This window comes from Canis aureus, chromosome 22, assembly GCF_053574225.1.
Source record: "Canis aureus isolate CA01 chromosome 22, VMU_Caureus_v.1.0, whole genome shotgun sequence".
NCBI classification, from domain to species: domain Eukaryota; kingdom Metazoa; phylum Chordata; class Mammalia; order Carnivora; family Canidae; genus Canis; species Canis aureus.
In genome coordinates, this window is record NC_135632.1 from 49,173,266 (window position 1) to 49,197,636 (window position 24,371).

The 24,371-nt window shown below is 40.0% G+C and overlaps 1 protein-coding gene across 7 annotated transcripts in view; it reads left to right on the forward strand.

Moving 5' to 3' along the window:
- The window catches only part of FBXL2 (F-box and leucine rich repeat protein 2), a 110,707-nt gene that overhangs the window by 79,488 nt on the left and 6,848 nt on the right, over positions 1-24,371 (forward strand). For 6 of the 7 annotated variants that reach the window (XM_077865940.1, XM_077865941.1, XM_077865938.1 and 3 more), the window contains 8 exons: positions 168-236; positions 337-432; positions 653-779; positions 913-987; positions 2,704-2,834; positions 4,332-4,392; positions 5,160-5,204; positions 5,753-5,809. In XM_077865940.1, coding sequence (XP_077722066.1) covers positions 168-236; positions 337-432; positions 653-779; positions 913-987; positions 2,704-2,834; positions 4,332-4,392; positions 5,160-5,204; positions 5,753-5,809 — 661 coding nt within the window. Of the gene's footprint in view, positions 1-167; positions 237-317; positions 433-652; positions 780-912; positions 988-2,703; positions 2,835-4,331; positions 4,393-5,159; positions 5,205-5,752; positions 5,810-24,371 lie in introns of all 7 variants that reach the window. The other variant, XM_077865944.1, reaches the window with a different exon arrangement.

Sequence of the window (24,371 nt, forward strand, 5' to 3'; positions counted from 1 at the left end):
ACAATAACATATTGTACACTTTAAATTTGTTGGGAGTGAATCTCATGTTAAGTCTTCTTTCCACAGTAAAATAAAATTTAAAAGTTTGAGCTCTGTTCTAAATGTGAATGGTGACACATGCCCTCTAGTGGCTGACTGCAAGTTTTTAAATGTTTTTTTCTTTTTAGGACCTTTGCACAGAACTGCCGAAACATTGAACATTTAAACCTCAATGGGTGCACCAAAATCACTGACAGGTAAGGAATGAGAATTAGTTTGGTAACTAATTGGCCACAGGAAGAGTGAGGGGAGAGAAACATGGTTGAAAATACCTTTAGTGTGTCTGCTCTTTTCCAGCACGTGTTATAGCCTTAGCAGATTCTGTTCCAAGCTGAAACATCTAGATCTGACCTCCTGTGTGTCCATTACAAACAGCTCCTTAAAGGGGATCAGGTAAGAGTACCTGTTGTCAGATGAAGCACTTAAGCCTATGAGTATCCTGGTGTGTCTAAAAACCGTTCTAATGATCCCATTGGAATAAGAAATAGGTGACTCAGGTCACAGAGGTTTTCTCTCCCCTTAATTTTTTTTTTTATTTACCAAACTCAAACTTGATAATACACTACCTGTAGGATAGATTGCACATGTATGGTCTTGTTTCTTATTCTTTCAGTGAGGGCTGCCGAAACCTGGAGTACCTGAATCTCTCTTGGTGTGACCAAATCACAAAGGATGGCATTGAGGCACTGGTGCGAGGTTGTCGAGGCCTAAAAGCTCTACTCCTAAGGGGCTGCACACAGGTACCGAGGGGTCTATTGAGGTGTGTTTATCTAACAGGAGGTGTGGGCACTTCATTAGAGAACTTGCTGTTGCATTTTTTTTTTGATTCTTCACTATTCCCTCACCTGGTTCCATCCCTCTCTGTCCACTCAGTTAGAAGATGAAGCTCTGAAACACATTCAGAATTACTGCCATGAACTTGTGAGCCTCAACTTACAGTCCTGCTCAGTAAGTAACGTGTTTTACCTGGGAGCATCCTCCTGTCCCAAGCTCCCTGAGTCTGCTGTAGGCCCTCTTTGAAGTACCCAGGCAGGTGGGATGGTCGCCACACCCTTTTTTTTCTTATTCTGTGTCCTCATATGATCTGTTAGTTTGCCACAAGATGAAAGAATAACAGTCTAAACACAATGGCCAATACAAAGCCACTAACATTTTCCTCTAAAAATAATATAGATTGACATTGCGATTTATTTTAAGATATCAGGAATACTGTGAACTAGTCAGTAACCTGAACAAATTCATGGTAAGTTCTTAATGTCTTTTTTTTTTTAACTTATAAACTGGGGATAATGACACCTCTCATATCTCAGTGGATAAAATGAAATGATAGATGTGAAAATGCTCTGAAAAATAAAGCAAGAGCAAGATGCAATTTTCATTTTGGCATTAGCATGTGAAAAACACTTGTTCCATCCTCACGGCCATTGTCAGTGTTGATTCTTGAAGAGCACTTACTACATTCTCCTGGGTTTCTCAAGGGGAGCATAAATTTTGAGAAATATAAAAGAAATTCCTTGCAGTTGGTATTCAGTAAATGAATCATTTAAGTCTTTAGAATCCTTGATGGTGGGAGATAGAACAGAAACTGTCTTCTGGACAAATAATGACTTTATGGGCACTGTGCAATATTAGGATCTTGCATTACATGTAGGAGGGAACTGGCAGATGGCTTAAAGTAGAATATAAGTGTGCAAGCCAGGGATGCCTGGGTAGCTCAGTCAGTTAAGCATCCAACTCTTTGTTTTGGCTCAGGTTGTGATGTTATGGGTCGTGATCTCACAGGTTGTAAGATTGGGCCTTCTGCAGGTCTGCTTTAAGATTCTCCCCCTCTAACCCTCCTTCCTCACACTCTCTCTCTGTCTTTAAAATGGATAAATAAATCTTTAAAAAAAAATAAATATGCAAGTTATTTATCAATAATTTAGTGATTTATTTCATATGCTATTTTCTAAAACATTTGAGGAAATATTTATAAATATATACATATGTGGTTTATATGGTAGATACTTAAAACATTAATCTGTAGAAATTCAACCAAAAATTATTATATCACTTAACTAGGCAAATCTTTTTTTGTTTGTTTTGTTTTGTTTCTTAACTTTTTTTTTTTTAACTAGGCAAATCTTATGAGCTCTTTATTTAATCTGGTCTTTAACATAAGTTTATGAATTCTTCCTGAAAAAAAAAAAATCAAATGAATGCTGGAGAGGGGAATGGAATTTTTAAATTTCATTCTTGGGAGGCACCTGGGTTGCTCAGTTGATTGAGCATCTGACTCTTGATTTCAGTTTAGGTCATGATCTTGGGCTCTTGAGATTGAATCCCATGTTCAGCTCCACATTCAGTAGAGAGTCTGCTTGAAGATTCTCTTTCACCCTTCCCTTTGCCTGTCCCCCTGCTTGCGCACACATACACTCTCTCTAAAATAAAGAAATCTTGTTAAAAAATGTCATTCTCTATTGGTAATGCTAGAATATTTTAAAGCTGTACAGAGGTAACCAATACATGTCAACTCTGTACTTCATTTTATTTTATTTAAACTGTTAGGATAAAATGCTAGTATTTGGCAACTTAACAGATCAGCAGTAGATTCCATTTTTTGCTGCTCTCATTTCAGTATTGTTGGTGCCTTCTGATGTTCTTTCCTATTTTGGCTTTCCCTAGCGCATTACAGATGAAGGTGTGGTGCAGATATGCAGGGGCTGCCATCGGCTTCAGGCCCTCTGCCTTTCTGGCTGCAGTAACCTCACAGACGCCTCTCTCACAGCCCTGGCTTTGAACTGCCCGAGACTTCAGTGAGTGCACCATGCTTTTGCTTTGTAGCTCAGAGCTTGGCAGGACTGACCAGGAAGTCTTCCTGCAGGAAGGGAAAGGTTTGCCAGCAGGTGGATAGGTAGTGATGGAGGTGGCAGTGGGATTGTGTTATTGCTGGCTTTTGCTAGATGGGTTGGGGTGGAACAATATGTAATCCAGGTTATTTACGGGTATACAGGAGGGTACCAAACTGTCCACCATCAGGGAACCTGAACTGTAATTTCTTGGTGGACTTTACACATGTGCCCACTTGATTTGCTTCATCCTGTTATAACTTTGACATCAGAGTGATCTGATAGTGTCAGAATGACAACCTTACATCCAAATGTCACCAGATTCTCCCCTACACCAGATGCTAAATGGACAGAAGGGGGTAGGGGATCACAGTAACCTTATTTATCACCTTCCCCAGGAGAAAGAAGTTCTGTTGTAACAAATAAATATTGATTTTCTCCAGTAATATTATGAATATTAAAACTTTAATAATGGCAACAAAGTAATAATCATAATTAACATCAGTTGAACTCATTTATATTCCAGGCTCTGTGTTGGGCACTTTTATAAGCATTATCTCAGTTAATCCTGACCACATCTATAGGAGATATGCACTATTATTCTCACTTGTTTTGCAGAGGAGAGATTGGGACTCAAAGAAAATCACATAATGTATCTTGGGCCATATGATGAGTAGGAAGTAAAAGTAGTGTTTGAGACTTAACCCCTGTACAAGAGGCTGAAAAAAGATACTTATTAAAAAAAAAAGATACTTATTTTGTTGTTTACTCATCAGTGAAACTGATCCATTTCTCATGCTTACACCAGTTTTATATCTTTTAAGGATTGTCTCTTGGCGTCTTTTGCCCATTTTTCTTACTATTGCATTAGGGACAATTCTAGACAATTTTGATATTTCTGAATTGTAGAAGGAATATGGGTGATCAAAACTGGTCAGAAATGTGGTTAAAATTACTGCTACAAGGGCATATTTAACTTTAAAATGTTATTTATTACTCCATCCCCATTAAGCATGGGCATTGAGAATTAACTCATGTTTTTCACTTGCTGCAAATTTTTAAAGTTTCTATTAGGGTAACTGGGAATTTCACTAAATGCAGTTTATATATCAAGATAACTTTGTTGAGTAAAAGTTCATTTTAATTGTGTTTAAAAAACAAATATTGGAGTAATATTTAAAAGCAATAGCAGCAGCAATGTCCTGATATTATGGTAAGATTCCTGGGTTCACTATCTGAATTTGAGCTGGAACCTTGGGACTTAAGGCAGGCCACATTTCTCCCTAAGCCTGCTTCCCCTCATCTATCCAGTGGGACAGTATTTGCATTTACCAGTCCTCAGGGCTGTTCCAGAAGCAAACATGTGTCAGAGAGCAGAATAAACTCAATTGTGTGCATCTTAAAATATGTGTTTCTATTGTTAATCAGTCACTACCTTTTCCTCCCATGCACCCTATATCCCAGGATTTTGGAGGCTGCCCGATGTTCCCATTTGACTGATGCAGGCTTTACACTTTTAGCTCGGGTAAGCCAGAGGTTTCAAAAAACAGAACCAAACTATAATTTACCTCCCCCATTTCAAAATAACTTGCTGTGGTTTGGAATGTGCAAAAATGTGTGTACCTTCAGAAAGGACAGATATGAAGTAGAGTGCTCAGGGTACATTTTCACATTTTCCCCAAAAAGGGAAAGTGGTCCTCTAGGGGGTTCTGGAGCAGGTCTAGAGCACTCTCACTTGGTCAGGTGGGACCACAATGAGAGAAACTTCTTCCCTGGCAGGACATGCCCTTCCTCATACAAACCCTGATGCAGCCTGTCAGTAGCTTCCCCTAACTGAATTGTGCTGTGCCTCTGCTCCTTCCACATCACCCTTTAGACACTAACCATCATGGGGGTCTCTCTGGCCTGTTGCTGGGAACCCATGGGGATGGTGATATACTCTTCCTCCTACCCTAACCCTCACCTGTCCACACTGTGCTTGAGCACTCTACCCCATGCCTTCCCAAGCCTATTCTATGGCTAAATTTAGAGGAGGATACCCATGAGCCACTGGGAAGGTGGAAGGCCCTACCTTTCCAGGTGAGAAAAGGAAATGAAGCCCAGGGTGGCCACATTCCCATTTTCAAAGTGAATGTGATTCAAAAGGCACCTTCTCAGAAGTGCTGGCTCACTGGGTCACACTCCTTAATGGAAGAGAACAAGGATTCGGGGTCAGTACTCAGATAGGGCAAGTCACCAGTGTTCCCCTGACCACTGACCACATGGTGGGGGATGTCTTACGGACTTTTCCAGAATTGCCATGACCTGGAGAAGATGGATCTTGAAGAATGCATCCTGGTAAGTACCCACCTGACAAGCCCTGCAGGGCTGCCCCTCAGTCCTGAGAGACAAACAGGCACAGCCAGAGACCCCAGCTGGCTGTTGTCTGAACCCTCCTCACCCCAGTGTGTGGGTTAGGAATTGGGAACCCATGAGGGCCATGGCAGTGGGATGCATGAACTTTGGGCTATTCTTAGCCACCAGAGCTACAGTTGAGAAGTCAGGGTGGCTCCATTTTTTGCCAAACATTAAAAAAATATGTATTTCACAGAATTGAAGGGAGAAATAGGTTTGCAAGTACAGTGATGAGGTGACTACAGAGGAGAATCCTGGGTGACTCCCTCTTTGTCCTCTGTCCTTGGGTCACCAGAGGAGAGACTAAAACACAGCTTTGTGTCTATAGAAATTGAAATTGTTGGTGAAGAGAGGAGCTCCCAGCCTGAGTGTACTTGAGATGAGTTTTTAATTCTGTTTTACACCTTTTGATTCTCATGTTCAGGAGAAACCAAAATTAGGTATTAAGTTCTGGTGTGGAAGCCACACTGACACAGCATGTTTCTCTCCAGATAACCGACAGCACACTCATCCAGCTCTCCGTTCACTGTCCTAAACTGCAAGCCTTGGTGAGTCTGAGTTTTTGGTGACATTATTCACCTTTTAGAGATGAAAGAACTCTCCCACCACAGCAAGAATCTGTTTGGTTTTCCTTTCTGTAAAGGTATCATCATTCTTGGTTTCAAAGGTCTGCTAGTTGGGCTAATTTGGGAGGTAGATTATCTAAATGTTACTGCTTTCATTTTAGGATGTGAACCTGTTGTAGAAACCCATGTCCTTACCACTCCATTCATGTTCATTATCTCAGGGAGAGTGAAACTTAGCATGTTACAATGATAAAATCGAGACAAAAGATTGAGGCCATCCTTGTGTCATATTTCATTCCATACCTGCTTATATCTATCTATGGGGGAAGAAGAATTAAAATATATTAAAAGCTCCTGGGGTGCCTGGGTGGCTCGGTGGGTTAAGCATCTCCTCAGTTCATGACCCAGGGTCCTGAGATCGAGACCTACATTAGGCTCCCTGCTCAGTGTGGAGCCTGGAGGAAGGATGGAATCCCCACCCTTTGGGCAAGCCCACATGAACTGTGCTACTATGCCCACTAGATATATTGTCTCATTTTATTCCATCCACAGCCCTGTGATGTACGACTCTGGACATCTCCATTTTATCAGTGAAGACCCTGAGGCTCAGAGCAATTAAACTTGCCCAAAATCACACAACGGTTTGGAGGCCCCAGGTTTTTTGGCCTCCATGGGCTCTGGTCTTTCTGCTGCCCTGAGACACACAACAGACTTTTTCTTAAGCTGGCTTTCTCTGTTGTCTTGAATCTTGCTCTCTCTGTGGGAGCCAGAATTTTATAACACCATTAAAGCTCCATTTGGCTTTGGGGTACTGACCCCACCAATTTTCCTAATTTGTACATTTCCTCTGGATACTTTCTGTCTTAGGCACAAGTACAACTGGGCCCTGGACAGCTCTGGGACATTTTTTTGTTAAGAGTTTGGAGTCAGATTTCAGAGATTAGTCAGGAACCTACCTGTATCCAAACTCTCTGACTAGGAGCACCTGGGTGTTTCCTTGGTTGAGCATTGGACAGTTTGTTTTTGCTGAGGTCATGGTCTCATGGGTTGTGGGATCAAGCCCTGAGGTGGTCTCCACACTCAGCAGGGAGTCTGTTTGGGGTTTCTGTCCCTCTGCCCCTCCCCACAACTTGCATATGTGCCTGCTCACTCTTTCTTCTCTCAATAAATAAATAAATAAATAAATAAATAAATAAATAAATAAATAAATAAATCTTTAAAAAAAAAAAAGAAGAAAAGACTTGTTTTAAAAAATAAATCTTCAAACTCTCTGACTAAATTGTTTCCCTCTACTATTTTGTAGTACTGTCTTTACTCCCAAATTAGTTCAGATACAGTTTTATAATTGACAGAACCTGTACTGAAGATACTCTCCCTTTATCCTCACCACCCTTTGTCCCTTGACCCCCAACCTTTCAGAGATGGGAAATTTAGGAGCCCTGGTACTTTATTATTCCCTTTAACCCCTCCTCTCTGCTGCTCAAAGGTTCTCTCTGCCCTACCCTGAGATAGCCTAGACTCAGACTCCCAGCTCTTCATCAGCATTTACAAGAAATCTTGAATCCGGATGGAGGGGCCCCAGGAGGAGTTGCACTGAGCCAACAGGGCCTCCCACTAGCTCTCTGCCTCCTGCCCTGCTGCTGTCTCCTCAGTAGTGCAGGCTCCACTGGTAACTTGTCAGGGAACATCTAACAATATAGGGTGTTTTCCCCAGCAGGGATACTGGTGACTGAAAATCTTCTCCATCATGTCCCTTGTACTTATACAAGCTACTTCTAGAAACAGAACTTAGAATGAAAGATAAGTATAATAAAGCCAAAATGCCAAGATAAGAGCCCAAAATAAAAACCAGAAAGAATTATTAGCAGAAAAAACAGGGAAACAATGACAGTTGGAATCTAAACTTAGCTTTGAAGATGTCTAAGAGCCAAGACAAAAAGGAAATGAGCCAGATTACATCTATTCCACCCCCATCTCATTACTATCACCTCCAGACTCTCACAAGCCAGGCACTATTCTCGGCACTGGGGAATAAAAAGACAGTTCAATAGGAGAGGCCAACTTTATCCTCATTCTGAAATTTCAGAGAAGTGGTCTGGATCCTTGTTTCAGGGGTACTGTACTCCAGGAGCACTAGGCACTCTAATGATGGACAGTAATAGCAATGCTTCTCAACCCTCAGGTCAAGCTGAGGGCAGGTTAGAGTGCAGGTTTTGTTGTAAGTACATGTCTACTGCAGCAGGTCTGACAGAGCAGATGTGCAGTAGCTTGCATATGATGGCAGCTCTTGGAGGATGTAGGATGGCAGGCCATGAGTGTGTCAGGTGATGCCTGCACATCTCTCCTCTATAGGCCTCATGCTGAGCCAGGCGGCAGCCCAGGAGCAGCCCATTCCCCATCACAAGGCAGCTCACCTTATTATGGGAGGCTCAGAGAGTATTGCCTCTGACAGAGCCACAAACAGGCTACTCTGGGGTTCCCAGCAGGGACTCCTACCCCAGCCTACAGAGATCAGAAGAGGCAACTATAGTTGGGGGAAGGACTCTGTAGATTCAGAATTGCAAAGTATGGCTTTTATATTTTACTAGAGATCTGCAAGCATATAGGAATGAGGGAAGTGACCACCAGGCCAAAGCCAGGTGATCACTGCACCTCAGTTCCCAACACTGCAGTTTCCGAGGTTGTCCTTCAGACAAGAGGCAATTGTGTACACACACTGCCCTGTCTAGGAGTCACTCGGTGATCCCCAAGGGAAGTGAGGCCTTGTACACACACTTTAACAAAATGCAGATGGCTATTTGAAAAGGAAAACTAATCATGTTTATTTGAAAAGTCATTAGATATTTTCAAACAAGGGGAATTCCAGATTCAAAAGAACACAGAGTAGGACCTGGAAGGATCTATAGTGTCATGAAATTTGATAAGAGGATGTTAAGGATCCTTTCTCATACACTAGTTTTTAACTTGTAGGATGTGTCATCAGCAAGTTCTGTTGATTTTGAAACTTGCTTTGTTTTCTGATTTCCTTTTCAATATCAGAGACAGTTTTGGGGAGCTTTTAAAAATCTTATTATGCAACTCATTTGTCCTAGAAGCTATCCAAGAAGAATTTTAGGAATTTATTATATTAAAGAATAAGGAATATAGCCAAAAAGGAAATCCCCATTACTGTCTTCAATGCTATAGAGTTTTATCTTTCATCCTGATTTATCGAAGCTCAGTGATGTTGCATAGGAGGCCAAGGCCATCAGGTGTCTAGTGAGTCACTGTCCTTTCAGAATGACAAGTATACAAGTTACTCAACTGGTGGAAAGCTGCTCTTGATGATATGAAACAATCTTGTTATCAAACCACTACTCAACTGGGACACAAGAGGGAAAATAGGGGTAACAAGACTTGGTAACATTTAGATGACTATTTCATCCATTTTAAAATGAGACATTGAACACTTTGGAAAATAACAATGTGAAATAGAATGTGTGTTGTTTATGTCTCAGTGTCACACCCCACGGTCTGACCAGCATCTCTTGTCTTTCCCAGTCACTCTTTGTGTCACCCAGCTGCAACCAAAATTGAATCTAAATGGGTCCCTTTAAGCCTACCATCTTATCATTGTCAATTCCCATTTGATGTCCCTTTCTCCTCCCCACTCAGCCTAAATTGTGTGGTCAATTATTTTTTTTTAAGATAGATTTACTTACTTACTTACTTACTTACTTACTTACTTACTTATTTATTTATTTATTTATTTATTTATTTATTTATTTATGATAGACATAGAGAGAGAGAGAGTGGCAGAGACAAAGGAGGAGGGAGAAGCAGGCTCCATGCCGGGAGCCCAACATGGGACTCGATCCCAGGACTCCAGGATCGTGCCCTGGGCCAAAGGCAGGCACTAAACTGCTGAGCCACCCAGGGATCCCCTGTGTGGTCAATTATTAACTCATTTCCTTGATCCTCAAGATTCACCTTCTTTTTTTTTTTTTTTTTAATGAGCTAGATTTTTAAAATTTATTTATTTATTCATGATAGACATAGAGAGAGAGGCAGGAGACACAGGCAGAGGAAAAGCAGGCTCCATGCAGGGAGCCCGACATGGGACTCAATCCTGGGACTCCAGGATCGCGCCCTGGGCCAAAGGCAGGCACCAAACCACTGAGCCACCCAGGGATCCCCAAGATTCACCGTCTTCACTTAGCTGTCATTCTGTTTAACTCTCAGCTGCTGAGCCAGTCTTGAAGCGGTAGCAAGAGTACGGTAGAGAAGGGCTTACAAGCCTTTTTTATGGAGAAAACAGCACATATTCTTAGATTGACAGAAGCCATGTCTGGGTTTCAGAGTGAGGAAGGAGAGGAGATGAGGCTGAATGGGAAGCAGGACCAGAGCGTCATGGCCCCCACTAAAGAGGGTAGACCTGTTCCAATCAACTGTCTCTGTGAGGCTTACCAGGCTGACAGTGAGAAGCTGAGATAGGGGCTCACAGTCTGAAGGCCAGTGTTCTGTGGCATACCTAAAAGTAACCTGGCCCATATTTTGCTCCCAAACTGGAGACCCTGGTTTATTCATTTCTTCTAATTGTCTCAAGTTAGAATGTTGAGATTCACCAAACTCATTAGACCATTCCTAAAACTTTATAAGTAGAACAACTCCATGCACACATGGAAACCCACAAATCCTGAACAAGGTATTGGGACTTAAACCTCATATCCAGTTCAGAGTAGCCTCCTATGGCTCAGACTTTTCTTATCCTCACTAACATTTTATCCTCTGATTTGAGTGCAAATTTATAATTACTGTATCTTCTGGAAGACTTGACATTTTTATCATTATTAAATGTTATTGATTGATTAAAATCTTATCATTGATTAAATCTTTGTCCTGAAGTCTACTTTATCTGATATTAAGATCATTCTTTTTATGCTTATTTTTGCAGGACATATCATTTTCTTTCAATTAATCTATGTTTTTGTATATAAAGGCTGTCTTGCTTTTATCCAGTCTGATAAATTCTCTTTTAATCAAAATGTTTAGACATTTATATTTAGTGTAATATTGATGCAGTTGGGTATTTTCTCCCTTTTGCTTTCTATTCTCTGCTCCTCCTTTCCCATCTTCTTTTTGGGTTAACTAAATATTTGTTTTAATTGCATTTTAAATTGTCTGTTGGCTTTTTAGTCATATCTCTAGCCTTGATTTTTTTTAGTAGTTGCACTATTAGCCAAGGAAGCTTTCCTCAGTAGTAATTTTAGAGGTAGTCTAGGATTGTGATTTAGACTATCAATTCCCGGAAGACAGAGTCAGGATCTTTCCTCTTTCTTCTACCAACAGCATCTTGCACAAGGCTTAGCCAGGAGAAGCCACTTCCAATCCTCTTTTGGAACAAAGTAGGATGTGAACAAGCCAGCCCAAATCTGAGCGAGTCAGGCACAGAAACTGTTATGTGAGTAATGATCCCTACAACTGTGGTGCTCAGGTCCCAAGGAGTGCAGCCCTTTTCTGGAGACTGCCAGCAGTTCCCTGGCCATGCTAGGATCTTACATGAGAAGCTGCTTTTTTGGCTGAAGGAGCAGGTGAGGAGTTTCTGCAATCAGGAATCCTAAACTCCCCAAGTTCTCCTTACCTATGGTATCAAGCAACCTTGTCAAGGCAGCCTGACCAGCTCCTTCAGTTTCACATCACCAAACTCAGAGAGAAAAGGGGGAGGAAAAGAGTTCTTATTGTTGGAACAGATCTCAGGGGAAGATTCTGGGCCCTGGGGAAGAGGAGAATATCCAGATTTCTCAGGTCATGGCCTATCCTAATTTTAACAGACAAGTGGCTTGAATTTTTTAATTTCTTATTAACATTTCAGTTCAAATTCCATTAAGTCCCTGGGTTTTGGTAGGGAGCAATGCCCAAGATGTGGGATATACACACATACACACGCACTCACACAAACATACTTCTGAATCATAGGACACTCCCTAGCAGCCTAGTAGAAGTGGAAGAAAAGGGGTGAGAACAAACAACTCTGAGTACTATCATGTCATCCTCCTATATCTGCTGTAAGCGAACTTCCTTAGCTTAAAAAATAGCAATAAGTCCTTCCCTGTCAATAATCACTCTAAATGTAAATGGATTAAATTCCCCAATCAAAAGACATTGAGGTGCTAAATGGATAAAAAACCATGACCCAACTATATGACTAGATCTAAAACAATCTAACTTTACACTTCTAGAGCTATAAAGGAAAAAACAAACCAAGCCCAAAGTTAACAGAAAGGAATAAATAACAAAAATTAAAGCAGATATAAATTTTAAAATAGAAAATAGAGGAGTGTCTGGGTGGCTCAGTTGGTTAAGCGTCTGCCTTCAGCTCAGGCCATGATCTCAGGGTCCTGGGATGGAGCCCCGAGTCAGGCTCCCTGCTCAGCAGGGAGTCTGCTTCTCTCTCTGCCCCTCCAGCAGCTCATGCTCTCCTCCCTCTCTCAAATAAATAAATAAAATATTTTTAAAAAGAAGACAATGCCATCTTTAACATATATATACCAAATAACAGAGTTGCAAATTATGTGAAGCAAAAACTGTTAGAACCGGAAAATCCACAGTAATAGTTGGACACATTAGTATTCTACTCTCAACAATTGATGGAACAACCAGACAGAAAATCAGCAAGTATATAAAACTTAAAACCACTATGAGAATGCAGCCACACTAGAAAACAACACCCCAAGGGAAATTTTTTAACAGTTAAACTAAATGAAAAAAGCTAGAACATATCAAAATAGGGCACTTGGGTGGCTCAGGAGGTTAAGCATCTACCTTCAGCTCAGGTCATGATCCCAGGGCCCTGGGATTGAGTCCCACATTGGGCTCCCTGCTCAGCAGGGAGCCTGCTTCGCCCTCTGCCACCTGCTCTCCTTGCTTATGCTCTCTCTATATATCAAATAAATAAAATTAATTAATTAATTAATTAATTAATTAAAATCTTTTTAAAAAATTAAAATATGTTGGATGCAGTAAAGCAGTGCTAAAAGGGAAATTTGTGGCATTAAATGATTACATAAAAATAAGGAATGTCTTGGGGTGTCTTTTTGGCTCAGTCAGTAAAGCACCTGAGTTCAAGCTTAATGAGCACTCATGATGGGTGTAGACAGTACTTAAATAAAATAAATAAACTTTAAAACAAATAAGGAAAGTCTCAATAATCTTAAACTCTGACCTAGATGAAACCAGAAAAAAGCAAAATAAGGAAAAGAAAGAATAAACTAAAAATAATAGTAGAAATCAATAAATAAAAAGTAAAAAACAATAGAAAAAAGTCAGCAAAACAAAAAGCTGGTTCTTTGAAACAGACCTCTAGCAAGACTGATGAAGAGATGATATTACCACACAATGAGAATGAAACAGAAGTGCTATGGTCTGTATGTGTCCCCCCAAAATTCATATGTTGAATCTTACCCCCCAACAGGGATGGTCTTAGGATCTTGGGGAGGTGATTAGGCTAAGAGCTCATTCACGGATGAGCTAAATGCTCTTCTAAAAGAGCCTCCAGATGGATCCCTCACTGCGTCCACCACTTGAGGAGTATACAGCCAGAAGACACTGGCTGTGAACTGGGAAGGGGCTTGTCTCCAGCCACCACATCAGATCTGCCTGCACTGTCATCGGAGATTTCCTGTCTCCAAACTGTGAGGGAGAAATTTCTGGGGTTTATACGCCTGTCTGTAGCATTTTGTTACAGCAGCACAAACAGACTGAGACCCGGGCCATCACTACAGGCCCTGAAGACCTTACAGGATGATGAGGGAGTATTAGAAACACCTCCACAGAAATCAGTTTGACCACTTCCCCTAGTACATTGAAAAGGCAAAGCAAGACAGTTCATTCATTTTAAGAGGTCATTTCAATAGCCTTGTAGGTACTAAAGTAATTGAATTCATAATTTTTAAACTGTCAAAAAAGAAATATCCCAGTCCAGATGATCTCACTGAAGAATCCTACCAAACACTGAAGTCAATTCTAAAGAGTTTCTTCCAGAAAATAAATGACAGAATAATTCACAACCCATTTCGAGGCCAGTAATACCTGATTTAAAAGCCAGGCAATAGGGGCACCTGGGTGGCGCAGGCGGTTAAGTATCTGACTCTTGGTTTCCGCTCAGGTCCTGATCTCAGGGTCATGAGATCAACCCCCCTGTTGGGCTCCACACTCAGCAGAGTCTGCCTAAGATTGTCTCTTTCTCTCCCTCTGCACCCCCATTCCGTGTTTGCTTTCTCTCTCTCTAAAATAAATAAATCTTAAAAAAAAAAAAAAAACAGGCAATAGTAGTACCAAGAGACAAAACTATAGACTAGTATCCCTCATAAACATAGAAGTAAATGCCCTTAAAATATTAGCAAATAGAATTCAGCAATATAAAAAATAATTACCCTGAGCATGCAGGGTTTTTTTCCAGGGACACAAGTCTAGTTTAATATTTGAAAATGGATCAGTATAATCCACCATGTTAACGGGCTGGGTAGAAGAAAAATTAGTGATCACAGCAATTAATGCAAAAAAAAAAAAAGCATTTGATAAAATTCAGAAGAAAAAAATTAAAGCTTTTTTTTTTTTTTTTTTTTAAGATTTAATTTATTTACTTAGAGAGAGAGAATGAAGCAGGCTCCATGCTGGGAGCCCGACGTGGGACTCAATCCTGGGTCTCCAGGATCACACCCTGGGCTGAAGGTGGCGCTAAACTGCTGAGCCACCTGGGCTGCCCAAAGCTTTTTAAGTGCCAAAAATACAAGAGAAAAATCCCACTCATCTAAAATCTCCCAGTTACCCTGTTTCCCAACCTGCACCGTCAGGGATAGTGTCTGTGGCTAATGTCTCTTTCTTCTGGAGAAATTCTATGTGAGATTGAGAGATTTTCTCCCCTACTCTCCCTCCTTCTAGCAAAAGACACCTGCTGTTTTGCATTTAAAAGTAGTTACACAGGGGGATCCCTGGGTGGCGCAGTGGTTTGGCGCCTGCCTTTGGCCCAGGGCACGATCCTGGAGACCCGGGATCGGATCCCACGTCGGGCTCCCGGTGCATGGAGCCTCTCCCTCTGCCTCTCTCTCTCTCTCTCTCTCTCTCTCTCTCTGTGACTATCATAAATAAATAAAAATTAAAAAAAAAAAAGTAGTTACACAGGGATCCCTGGGTGGCTCAGCAGTTTAGTGCCTGCCTTGGGCCCAGAGCATGATCCTGGGGTCCTGGGATCAAGTTCTGCATCAGGCTCCCTGCATGGAGCCTGCTTTTCCCTCTGCCTGTCTCTGCCTCTCTCTCTGTGTCTATCATGAATGAATAAATAAAATATAAAAAATAGATAAATAGTAGTAGTAGTAGTAATAGTAGTTACACTTCTTGCTGTGCATATTCACCCCTACTACCCCTGGCTGCTACTGCTTTCTCAGGAATGATAGGATAAGCTGTTCACTTGCAGAATATGACACTCCCAATTAGCCTGTGGATAGATAATGCCTATCAGTGGTAAACTTGTTTTTCTAGAATATTCCTTCCTCTTAACACACCTACCATAAACAGTCTTAAATCTGCAGGATACTGTGGGTGGACGAGATAAGGCAGGGCAGGGGGAGAGGCTTATTAAGGCTACCCTGAGCTTACTATAATGGGCACATCCCAACTTCTTTGAACCTCAGTTTCCTCATCTGTAAAGTGGAGAGCTCTGCAGGGATGCTCTGAAGCATAAAGGAAATAATGTATAAACAGTGAGTGGCCTAACCCAGATGGCTTTGACCGTTGGCCCATTATTAGCATAAACTAAAAGGCCCCTCTGCTGAGTAAACTGTGTTGGCAGATTTTCCATTGACCCTGGGGAACATGTCAAGAGCCCCTCTGATTATCCTTAAATTAAACCAGTTTTTAAATTATATAAATACTTGGCACGCCTGGGTGTCTCAATCAGTTAAGTGTCTGCCTTCTGCTCAAGTCATGGTCCTGGGGTCCTGGGATGGGGCCACAGGCTCTCTGCTTGGTGGGGAGCTTGCTTCTACCTCATCGTCTCCCTCTGCCTGCTGCTCTGCCTGCTTATGCTCTCTCTCTCTGTCATATAAATAATACATAAAATCTTTAAAAATAAAATTTAAATTATATAAATACATGCATATGCCAGTATAGAAGCTTTTAAATTAATATGAGAGCATCTATCCCTTTGGTCCCAGATGCAACCATTAACTTTTTGATTCCTCAGTTCCCCTGTATTAAAACAACAAAGTTGTTATATCTTATATATCTTATATCATCTTGAACTTCTTCTAATCTGCATGGTGTATATGTGTGCCTATCCATATATGTGTATATGTAAATAATACGTATACATACACACTTTGTTTCTGGTTGTACTTTATTAGAAATAATCAAATTCTATTTCTTTTTAAAATTTTTTAGTTAATTTCTTTTCAAATTCTATTTTTTAAAAAGATCTATTTATTTGAGAGAGTGAGAAAGAGAGAGGGAGGGAACTGCAGAGGGAGAGGGAGCGAGATTCCCAGGCAGATTCCATACTGAGCACAGAGCCTGACATGGACTGGATCTCACAACCCTGAGATCATGACCTTAGCTGAAACCAACAGCTGGACACCCAACCAACTGTGCCACCCAGGTGCCCCTAATTCTATTTCTTGATTTAAACAGCTTCCTGGGGATCCCTGGGTGGCGCAGCGGTTTGGCGCCTGCCTTTGGCCCAGGGCGCGATCCTGGAGATCCAGGATCAAATCCCACGTCAGGCTCCCGGTGCATGGAGCCTGCTTCTCCCTCTGCCTGTGTCTCTGCCTCTCTCTCTCTCACTGTGTGCCTATCATGAATAAATAAAAATTAAAAAATAAAAAAAAAATAAAAAAATAAACAGCTTCCTGAAAAGCTTTCTGGCTTTATCCATAAATCAGTTCTAAAGCTAAAAGCAAGTGAACAGGAGTAATCGATCATATAAATACTGTTTCACATAGATCATATGGCATGTTTGGATTCAGGAGAAAGGAAGTATTTCCCATGTTGCTCAAAGAAGAGCTCAAAGAGGAAGTGTTCAAGCATCAAGGTCCGACAGAATTTCTCTCATTCTATGTTCCCTTCCCTCTAATTTGTACTCAGCTGCCTATTTCTTGTATCCAGTATCAGTCTTTCTTGACTTTTTTTTTCACTTTGCAAAAATACCTCACACCACAAGTAAGTGGATACTTACTTGTCTCCTCCACCAGAACTCATCACGTCCAAACTGGCAGGCATTTCCTTGCCTTAAAGATTACAGTAGTCTTCTATTTGCTCGACTGTATATCCTCATTTACATCCTGAATAATCTGGCAGTCGGGATGACTTATCTTTTTTTCTTTTTTAAAAAATTAATTATTTTTAAGTAACTTCTACACCCAATGTGGGGCTCAAATTCATGACCAAGGGTCACATGCTCTTCTCACTGAGCCAGCCAGGCACTCCAGGGTGGTTAATCTTTTCAATTTTAATTTTTTACTAAAAACATACATGCAAGAAAGAGCACTCAGTATAGGTGTATATATCAATGCATTTGCATAAGTTGAATGATGAAGAATCAACATTACTGGACTCCAGACAGCCCTTCTGTTGCTCCCTTCTGGTCACTAATACCTCCCCCCCAACCACCTACCACCAAGGGGAGTGACTTCCACCCCTAACCCTAGATTAGTTTTGCCCTTGTTTTGTACTTTATTATCTAACTGTATGATGTAAACTGTATGATGGAATTCCATTCCATATGAATGGAATTATCATATCTACTCTTCTGTGTCTGGATTCTTCACTATTATATTTGTGAAATATATCCATATTCTTGCATATAAGTGAACAATGTTCATTCTCATCATTGTGTAGAATGGGCACACTATGGTTTAATTATCCTTGCTAGTATTGATCATTTAAGTAGTTTCCAGTTTGAGGGTATTAGAACCAGTATTATTCTGTCTTATGGTGAACACATATATGCATTCCAGTCAGAAATATCCAAATCCTTCTGCAATGCAGGAGAGTTCCAGTTGCTCCACATCCTCACCAATGACAGATTTTCCATCTTTTTCATTTTAGCCATTCTGGTGGGTATGTAAAAATACATGATGGTCTCTTTGAAAAATAAATTATCACATTCTCCTTAAAACTTTTCCAAAAAACCTTAGAATCAAAGTAAAACTTCTTTACATGGCCTGCACAGCTGTGATCTGCCTCCCAGCTCTACAATTCCATTCATCTAGATACTTCTTTCTTCCCATGTGCGGTACTTGCCATTCTTCTGCTGCCTGCAGTGTCACACACAACACACTCTTCACACACTTCTTCCTTCTTTGCTCCTAGTCCTTCAATTATCAATTGATAGGATAGGTTGTGCTTACTGCCCTCAGTTAGGGACAGGTGGGCAGCAGGGTGCTGGAAGAAAAGTCAACTGTTGGATATTATATTACAGTGTGGACTAAAACACTAATATTGTAGATTATTCGCTATTCTGGTGATCAAGGAATGGAATCAAAGCCCACTCCTGTCTTAGCATGGCAACCAGTAAGCTGCTGTGTCATTTTTATTAAATTATTATTAATTTGTTCATTTATCATTAAAGACACTTTTAACATTAAAAAAAATATTGCAGGGGAAATTTCAGTTTACTCCATTCAGTGCAGTTTGATAGCCCACTTCTCCACTTGAGGGGAGGCCAGTGCAATGACTTCTGATGAATTATCAATTATCAATTATCAATTTAGTGTTCTTTTCCTCAGGTCACCTCCTACTGCCATGTGTTCTCAGAGCACTTACTTTAGCTTCTGTTTAATAGTGATGCTATTTCTAGACCCTCGTCTCCACCGGTGCAGAGAAGTGTGTTTTTACTTACCATTGCAACATAGGGCCTGACACAGAGTGAGAGCTCATATGTTTGAAGTAACAAATGAATAATGAGACTTTGATGTACAACTTTTTGCCTCTGAACTTTTATCGTGGGGTGAGTATTATATTTTATATGCATTTGGAGAAAACATCAGGTCTTGAAAAGACTGATATGAAGAACTTAAAATACGGAGATACCATTTGTGGGGCACCTGGGTGGCTCATTTGAATGTCCAGCTCTTGGCTTTAGCTCAGATGGTGATCTCAGGGTCCTGAGATCCCTCAGGGGATTGAGTGCTGTATCGGGCCCTGCACTGATAGTGGAGTCTGCTTGGGATTCTCTTCTTCTTCCACTGCCCCTCCCCCAACTTGTGTGCACTTTCTCACTCTAAAATAAATAAATCTTTTTAAAAATGCCATTTGGCTATATAATATTAATCTGAATTTGTTACATTCTGCAATCTTTACTGTTTATACCCAAGAGAAGCCAGTAATGTCAGATCACATTGTTCAAGGTCTATTTAATTATAACCATCAAAAGTGTTCATTATGCCTCTGAGTCAAGGCTCTTTGCACAATTTCTAAATGACATGGGCATCAGAAGTCATTGCACTGGCCTCCCCTCAAGTGGAGAAGTGGGCTATCAAACTGCACTGAATGGAGTAAACTGAAATTTCCCCTGCAATATTTTTTTAATGTTAAAAGTGTCTTTAATGATAAATGAACAAATTAATAATAATTTAATAAAAATGACACAGCAGCTTACTGGTTGCCATGCTAAGACAGGAGTGGGCTTTGATTCCATTCCTTGATCACCAGAATAGCGAATAATCTACAATATTAGTGTTTTAGTCCACACTGTAATCTAATATCCAACAGTTGACTTTTCTTCCAGCACCCTGCTGCCCACCTGTCTCTAACTGAGGGCAGTAAGCACAACCTATTATTCTTTTGCTCATTACTGAACTGAATTCTTAGAGCACCTGCCTCTGGGGCATGGAGAACCCTGCTTATTAGGCAGACCACCCAGGATTCCACAGGAAAGTCATCAGTCTGAGTGCTTGATCTGCCCAGGTGTCTGTTAAGACCCATTTAACTCTGTCTTGATGGGCACTTCCACACATTGACTCCTTCATTCCCAAGCTTTGTGAGCACTAAAGTTTGAATTTTCCAGAATTACTGCTACTCAGAGAGTCCTGGGTACCACCAGTTGGTTTTTTTTTTTAATTCATTTTTTTAAAAGGTTTTATTTATTTGAGACAGAGCACAAGCTGGGAGGAGAGGCAGAAGGAGAGGGAGAGGTAGACTCCCTGCTGAGCGGGGAGCCCAACACTGGGCTCGATCCCGGGACTCTGGGATCAAGACCCAAGCTGAAGGCAGATGCTTAACCCACTGAGCCACCCAGGTGCCCTCTCTTTCTTTTTTCAATGGAGGTATACTTGAGAAAAATACATGTATCAGGTGTACAAAATGATTTGATATTTGTATATATGCCAAAATGATCAACATGAATGAGTTTAGTTAACCACTGTCATACTGTTGACAATTTTTTTTCCTTAGGATGAGAACTTTTAAGATTTTCTCTCATTATATCCCTGTGACTTATTATTTAACGATTGGAAATTTTTCCATTTTAACTCCCTTCACCCTTTACATCTACCCACTCCCACCCCACCTCTGACAACTACCACTTTTTTTTAATGTTTTTTAAAAAATATTTTATTTATTTATTTGAATGAGGGAGAGAGACTGAGATAGCGGAGAGAGCAGAAGCAGAGAAGGAGAAGCAGGCTCCCCACTGAGCAGGAAGCCCCATGTGGGACTCACTCCATCCCAGGACCTTGGGATCATGACCTGAGCCAAAGGCAGATGCTCGACCAGTTGAGCCACCCAGGTGCCCCTTTTTTTATGTTTCAAGTTTTTATTTAAATTCAGTTAGTTGGGGCACCTGGATGGCTCCCTGCTCAGCAGGGGGCGTCCTTCTTCTCTCTCTCTGCCTGCCACTCCCCTGCTTGTGCTGTCAGATGAATGAATAAAATCTAAAAAAAGTAAAATAAAAATAAATAAATTCTAGTTAGTTAACATACAGTGTAATATTGATTTCAGGATGTATTCTCTGTATGAACTTGGTTGCTTGTTTTTTTTAATTCCACATATAAGTGACAACATATGGTATCTTTCTGTGTCTGATTTACTTCACTTAGCATAATACCCTCAAGGTCCATTGATATTGTCACAAATGGCAAGATTTCATTATTTTTTTATGGCAGGATAATATTCCACTCTGGGTATGGGTGTGTGTATTTGTGTGTGTGTGTGTGTGTGTGTGTGTGTGTGTGTGTGTGTATCCATGTTTTCACTACCCATTTATTCACTGGTGGACACGTAGATTGTTTCCCTGTCTTGGCTATTATGAATAATGCAGCAATGAACATGGGAGTTCAGATACGTTTTCAAATTAATGTTTTCATTTTTTCCAGATAAATACCCAGAAGTGGAAGTGCTGGATTATGGTAGTTCTGTTTTTAATTTTTTGAGGAACCTCCATATTGTTTTCCATGGTGGCTGCACCAATTTACATTCCCATCAGTGGTGCACAGGGGTTCCTTTTTCTCCATGTCTTTGACATCAGTCATTTCTTTCCTTTTTGATAATAGCCATTCTGGTAGGTGTGAGGTGGTATCTATCTCATTGTGGTTTTGATTTGCATTTCCCTGATGATTAATGATGTTGAGCATCTTTCCATGTGTCTGTTGGCCATCTGGATGTCTTATTTGGAAAAATGTCTACTTGGGCCCTTTGGCCACTTTTTAATCAGACTTTTTTTTTTTTTTGCTACTAAGTTGTACATGTTATTTATATATTTTAGATATTAGCCCCTTATCAGATATATGTTTTGCAAATATTTTCTCCCATTCTTGCCTTTTCATTTGGTGAGTGGTTTCCTTTGCTTTTAGTTTGATGTAGTCCCATTTATTTTTACCTTTGTTGCCTTTGCTTTTGGTATTCATTCCAAAAAAATTATTACCAAAACCAATGGCAATGAGCTTATTGCCTGTGTTTTCTTCTAGGAGTTTTATGGTCTTAGTTCTTCCATTAAGTCTTTAATTCAAGTTAATTTTGTATATCCTATAAGATAGGAGTCCACTTTCATTCTTTTGCATGTGGCTCTCATTTTCCCAGCACTACTGGAGTGTCTTTTCACCACTGCATATTCTTGGCTCCTTTGTCATAAATTAATTGATGAATTATGTGTGGCTTATTTTTGGGCTCTTCTGTTCCATTGATCTGTGTGTCTATTTTTAATGCCAATACTGTACTATTTTTATTACTATACCATTATTTGTAATATGGGTTGAAACCAGGGAGTGTAATGAATTTCAGCTTTGTTCTTTCTCAAGATTGCTCTGGCTAATAAAGGTCTTTTTTTATAGTTCCATACAAATTTTAGGATTGTTCTATATTTTTTTGAAAATATTTCAACTGGAATTTTGATAAAGATCGCTTGAATCTGTAGATTGCTTTGAGTAGTATGGACATTCTTTACAATTTGAATTTTTCTGATCTGTGAACACAAAGTATCTTTCCATTTGTGTCATTAAATGTCTTTCATCAATATCTTATAGTTTTCAGAGTACAGGTCTTTTATACCTCCTTGGTTAAATTTGTTTCTAGACTTTTCTTTTTGATGCAATTGTAAAGGAGATTGTTTTCTTAATTTCTCTCTCTCTCTCTCTTTATTTTTTTAGAGAGAGAGCAAATATGAGTAGGGATAGGGGCAGAGGGAGGGAGTGAGGGGGAATCTCAAGAAAACTCCCCACTGAGCAGGGAGCCCAACATAGGGCTCGTTCCTGAAACCATGATCTGAGCTGAAATCAACAGTTGGATGCTTAACTGACTGAGCCGCCCAGGTGCCTCTTACTTTGTCTTTCTGATAGCTCATTATTAGTGTATAACAATGAAACTGGTTTCTGGGCAGCCCCGGTGGTGCAGAGGTTTAGCGCCGCCTGCAGCCCAGGGTGTGATCCTGGGGACCCTGGATCGAGTCGAGTCCCACATCGGGCTCTCTGTATCATGCCTGCTTCTCCCTCTGCCTGTGTGTGTCTCTCTCTCTGACTCTATGAATAAATAAATAAAATCTTTAAAAAAAAATGAAACTGGTTTCTGTGTGTTAATTTTGTATCCTGAGACTTCACTGAATTTTTTTTATTAGTTCTAATGGTTTTTTGGTGGAGTATTTAGGGTTTTCTATATCTAACACATCATCTGCAAATAGTCACAGTTTTACTTCTTTCTAATTTGTATGTCTTTATTTCTTTTTTTGCCTAATCCCTCTGGCTAGGATTTCTAATACCATGTTGAATAAATATGGCAAGAGTGGGCATCCTTATCTTGTTTCAGACCTCAAAGGAGAATTTTCAGCTTTTCACCATTGAGTATAATGTTAGCTGTGAACTTGAGCTTGTCTTATACAGTCTTTATTTTTTTTTTATTTTTATTTTTTTACAGTCTTTATTATGTTGAGGTATGTCCCTTCTTTACCCACTTTGTTGATGTGTTGGGGTTTTTTTTAATCATAAATGGTTGTTGAATTTTGTCAGATTCTGTTAGTGCATCTATTTAGATGATCATGTGATTTCTATCCTTCATTTTGCTTCTATGCTGTATGATTGATTGATTGATTGATTTGAAATGCTGAACCATCTTTGCATCCCTGAAATAAAAATTCCACTTGACTGTGGTGTAGGATTCTTTTGATGTACTGTTGAATTCAGTTTGGTAATATTTTGTTGAGAGTTTTTGCACCTGCGTTTATCAGAGATGTTGGTCTGTAATTTTCTTTTCTTGTAGTGTCTTGGTCTAGTCTTAGTATCAGGATAATGCTTGCCGTGCAAGATGAGTTTGGAAATATTCCTTTCTGTTTTTTTAAAGAGTTTGAGGACAGTTGGCATTAATTCTTCTTTAAGTATTTGGTAGAATTCATAAATGAAGCCATCTGGTCCTCGACTTCTCTTCATTGGGAAGTTTTTGATTACAGATTCAATCTCCTTACCAGTAATCAGTATGCTCAGATTTTCTGTTTCTTCATGATTCAGTTTTGTTTGGTCTTTGTTTCTAGGAACTTATCTGTTTCTTCTACCTTGTCCAATTTATTGGCCTTCATTGTTCTTAGTAGTCTCTTAACGATCCATCGTATTTCTGTGGTATCAGTTGTTAACATCTCTTTTTTCATTTCTGATTTTATGTACTTGAGCCCTCTCTTTTTTCTTCTAACTAAAGGTTTGTCAATTTTGCTTATCTTTTCAAAGAAACAGATCTTAAGTCCATTGATCTTTTCTATTGTCTTTTTAGTCTCTTTCATTCATGTCCTCTCTGATCTTTATTTCCTTCCTTCTACTAATTTTGGGCTTTGTCATCTATCTTTAGTTCCTTAAGGTGTGAAGTTAGGTGGTTTGACTTTTCTCATTCCTTGAAGTAGGCCCTTGTTGTTATGAACTATTGCCTTAGAACTGCTTTTGCTGCATCCCATAAATTTTGGTATATTACATTTCCATTTTCTTTTGTCTCAAGATATTTAAATTTCTCTTTTGATTTCTTCTTTGACTCATTCAGTGGTAGTTCAGTAACATGTTAAATATCCATGTATTTGTGAATTTTCCACTTTTCTTCTTGTAATTAT